The sequence below is a fragment of the Poecilia latipinna genome, unplaced genomic scaffold, assembly GCF_001443285.1.
Source record: "Poecilia latipinna isolate Pla-1442-1.1 unplaced genomic scaffold, P_latipinna-1.0 Scaffold515, whole genome shotgun sequence".
NCBI lineage: Eukaryota > Metazoa > Chordata > Actinopteri > Cyprinodontiformes > Poeciliidae > Poecilia > Poecilia latipinna.
Window position 1 is genome coordinate 120,034 of NW_015113131.1, and position 3,939 is coordinate 123,972.

General features: G+C 38.6%; 1 protein-coding gene across 1 annotated transcript in view; it reads right to left on the reverse strand.

Annotated features, from left to right (window-relative positions):
• Positions 1 to 3,939, reverse strand: part of nedd4l (NEDD4 like E3 ubiquitin protein ligase) — a 55,049-nt gene that overhangs the window by 23,679 nt on the left and 27,431 nt on the right. The window contains exons 7-9 of the mRNA XM_015040531.1: positions 1,439 to 1,500; positions 1,125 to 1,250; positions 279 to 336 (exon numbers count right to left, since the gene is read on the reverse strand). Coding sequence (XP_014896017.1) covers positions 279 to 336; positions 1,125 to 1,250; positions 1,439 to 1,500 — 246 coding nt within the window. The remainder of the gene's footprint in view (positions 1 to 278; positions 337 to 1,124; positions 1,251 to 1,438; positions 1,501 to 3,939) is intronic.

The window sequence follows — 3,939 nt, forward strand, 5'->3', positions numbered from 1 at the left end:
AGTGGCGAAACGTCACCCACCTGAGTGTGTGTGCGTGTGTGTGTGTGTGTGCTCCCCTCCCCTCGTTGCAATACACACACACACACACAGACACACGCTTCCTATGAAGTCACTTCAAGTCTGGCACCACAGAAGCAACATAAATCAAGCACATTTATGCAGACGGACTGCATACTGGGTGCATGACTAATAATTACAGCAGCATATCCTCCACTCTGAGTTGCTTTGCATCAGAGTAGCCGCTTGATCAACATGATGCGATAAGCAGACGGACGTACAGACAGAATCTGTCTGTGTGCGTTACAGGATCTGTAGGTGATAAGCAGCTGATCACACCTAGAAACAGGGCACACTGTCTGCTAAAGACGAAGACAGAATCGCATAAAAACATGGGAAGAAAGAAATATGTGCTTCAACATTGGGCTAACTGAGGTCAATTACAACAAAGATGAGCCAGAAAGTCTCTGAAAAAGTATTTCCATCCCTTGAGCATCCACCTGTTTGAGATTTTATCCAACACAGCAACAAAGTAGTGTACTTGTGAAAGAACAGAAAGAGAAAAAAAAGAATAATTCTTCCTTTTCTTTCTACTTCACAATTACGCTCAATTTAGTGTCGGCCTCTCACATGAAAGAGTACTGAAATGCACAGGTTTTAAAGTGGCAACACGTGAAACAGTTCAAGAGAGCAAATACTTTTGCAAGCCCTAGTAAAAGAAACTTTCCGCTGTGTTAGAGGACACAGAAGAACAGACGTTCAAAGTTCGAGACACAAAGCTTCTGTTTCTGCAAATATCAGCCCACATTTTAAATGAATTTTCCAGACCTCGACCTGGAAAAGACTTTATAGATTCTGGCAACCAGAGGTTTCCCAAATTCCCAGGAAAAAGAACAAAAAAAAAAAACAAAAAAAATAGACTTCCCCTCCCTCCTCCCACTATTAGTAGACATTCCTATTGGTCTAAAGACGGACATTTACTTTCATCTTTCAGCTCAGAGAGATGCTGTCATTGTTTGAAAGGAAGGAATGAAATTCAAGATCCCGTCTGGTAGAGAAAAAGGAAAGGCCTTAGGTAATGCAAAGTCAGACGTTTTTAAAAAAAATAAAAAAATTAGACATTTAACAGCAATATTGTCTGAGACCTTACCTCAGCCTCTTCCCTCATCTCTCCAGCCTCCTCCTCTTGTCCTCCTTGTTTGGGCAAATAGGCCATCTTCAGACGCAAGTAACCCTTCACCCTGGACTTGTGACTAGAACGACAACACGACCTCTTTAAAGTATAGGTCAGTTTCTACATAATGCCTGATTTTAGTTCATTTTTAGCAGTCTAATAAAAGTTGGATCGACGATCATGAGGGTTGAAAATCATTCCAATATCAGTTTTTATTCATTGGATTGTGTCGCAAATATTTGAGCCGCGACTTCAGTAAAAACCAACCTTCTTGGTCGAAGCAGGAAGTCTTTAAACGTGTACGGGCGCTCCATAGCAGGATCCTCTGTCTGTAAAGAGGACAAAATTATAAAAATCTTAGACAAAAACTAATTATCGCAATCTTTTCAAAGGTTGCCACAACCCCTTCTGAACCCATCCCACCATCATTATGCAACACTGAGGTTCTCCTGTTTCCTACTGAGGAGCAGAAAGGTCGCGGATAGTTCTCAGCTTTCTCACTGCCCCGTGACTGGGCACAACCAGTCCATGCTGGCTGCTCACCTTAAAACCACTAAGTCGGATGCCGCACACACAAAATGTCAGTTTGCACAACTAAATTAGAAAGAGTATTCAATAGCACAGTTAAATGCCTATTTATAACAAGAAACACGAGGAAGCTATCAAAATCAAAACCTGATTATAGATGTTTTAAAGCAATCACAGTGCAAACATGAGCTCAATAAGATGAATACAAATGGTGCAAGATCACACTGAAGGAGCTTTCAAAAAGCGTGATTTCGCCAAATCTAACGCTGCGATGTTTATGTCGACCTGTGAAAAAGTGCTCCGTGTTTCAGAAGGCAAACGTGGCGAACATGGGGCAGCGCTGGACCACCACGCATGAGTCAGCTTTGAATCCTGACGCATAGCAGAACTCGTGTGACAAACTACTACAGAGGAAAAGATGACGACTTCAGAAGTCCCGTAACTATGAATAAGACACATTTTAACAACTTGCAGTAATGTAAAACAGAAATGAACCGAATGAAAACACCTCAACAGTGGCATTATTCTTCCTGAGTCATGCTCGCACACTTGAGCAAGTAAATTGAGATGCAGTATTAGCTAAACTGAAGCAACACACCCTGTTCCTTTCACAGCTCAAAAGAAGTCCACTGTGGCTTTCATCTGCCAACAATTTCCACAACCGCTGGGACTCAGACAGGACATTAATAATTAATCCCAACAATGTCCACTAATGGGCTTTTCAGGCTCGACATCCAAGGCAAAACTCAACTGAGCAACAACCAAAGCTGACGGCACACTTGTCAGATGTGCGGAAGGACCATAACTTACTGGTTTTCATTATGCATGGGCTGGTGCGGGATACTCACAGCCTGATAAGACTTGAGCATAATTACCATACTTAACATCAGACCATTAAGGAAAAGATAAAAAATCAACACATATATTATGATCTGACTGCCTACATTTGAAAATAGAAATGTACAAACCATCCCTGCTGCTGCTAAGTAATTTCATTCTAATTAATGTAGTTATAATAGTGCTCTCTGCAATATTGATGTGTTTTTTTTTTACTTTGACACACAGACCTAAGTAAAACTCTGCTGTACATACTTACTAAATGTATTACTTGTTTTCAAGTAAGCATGCTTCTTGCACGGAATAGTAAGATAAATTGCTACTTATCGAGTCTAACAAGCGGATACAGGTTGATTAATAATGAACTATGTTCTTAGGTACCCGTCCTGCACCTGACTGCTCAACCCCAGCATTTATAGGCTACCAGATGCAGTTTTAAAACAGCATTCCTAAATAGGAGTGATCAGCAGCGCTCTGTTAATTTACTTACAATGAATGTCCAAGTTTATTATCACAGGAACAATTTTTCAACAGATCTATTTGGTTTTCTTCAGTTCAAATCAGTTTTTCACACAGCCCTGAAACACATCAGGTGTCTTTCAAGGCACTTTACAAGACAAACCAATCCCTTTAACATAGAGAAATAATGTTCATTTAATCCAATCATATAAACCAATTCAGACATAATAAAATACATTCTTATTTTATTCCTAGCTATTATGCAATCCCAGTTTATTTTGCCTCCTTAACGACAATAAGCTAAAAGCTTTGTAATTACCCCCTAATAAATGAGCTCTTAAAATAACCTGATTATATTGATTTTTAAACTGGGTTATGTTTGGACATTATTTTTAAAAAATGTTTCACTATTTTACACTGAACAGTTAAAAAAAAAAAAGGTTGTTCAAATACCGTGCATCTTTTGTAGTTGATAAGATTGCAACAACATTTTCACAAGTCACATGCAACTAAGCACATCCAGCAGTGCATTATGGGTAGCTTTGAGAACTGTAATGTCTCAATTGTCTCCCAGCAGGGCTAGTCCTGAACATAATTACAATCTAATGGGTAAATAGAATAAGTGTTCCACATAAAAGCAAAATAAAAAATTCTTCAAAGAATCCACCATCAGTGAAAAAGAATTCAGTTCAGGGCTGAAATAAGAATGTCTCAGCATAATTAGAGCTGCTCTAGAAAGGGAAAAATACTTTAAACACACATTTCATAAGGTGATTTAATCAAATGCAAGAATTTTAAGTGATGCGGAAGAATCAGAGTGAATTCCAAATGCTCCCATTAGAACTATAATATATATATATATATATATATATATATATATATATATTTATTTCTGTCTGAGTGAAAAGATTTTTTACAAAAACATATACACAGCACGCAAGGGT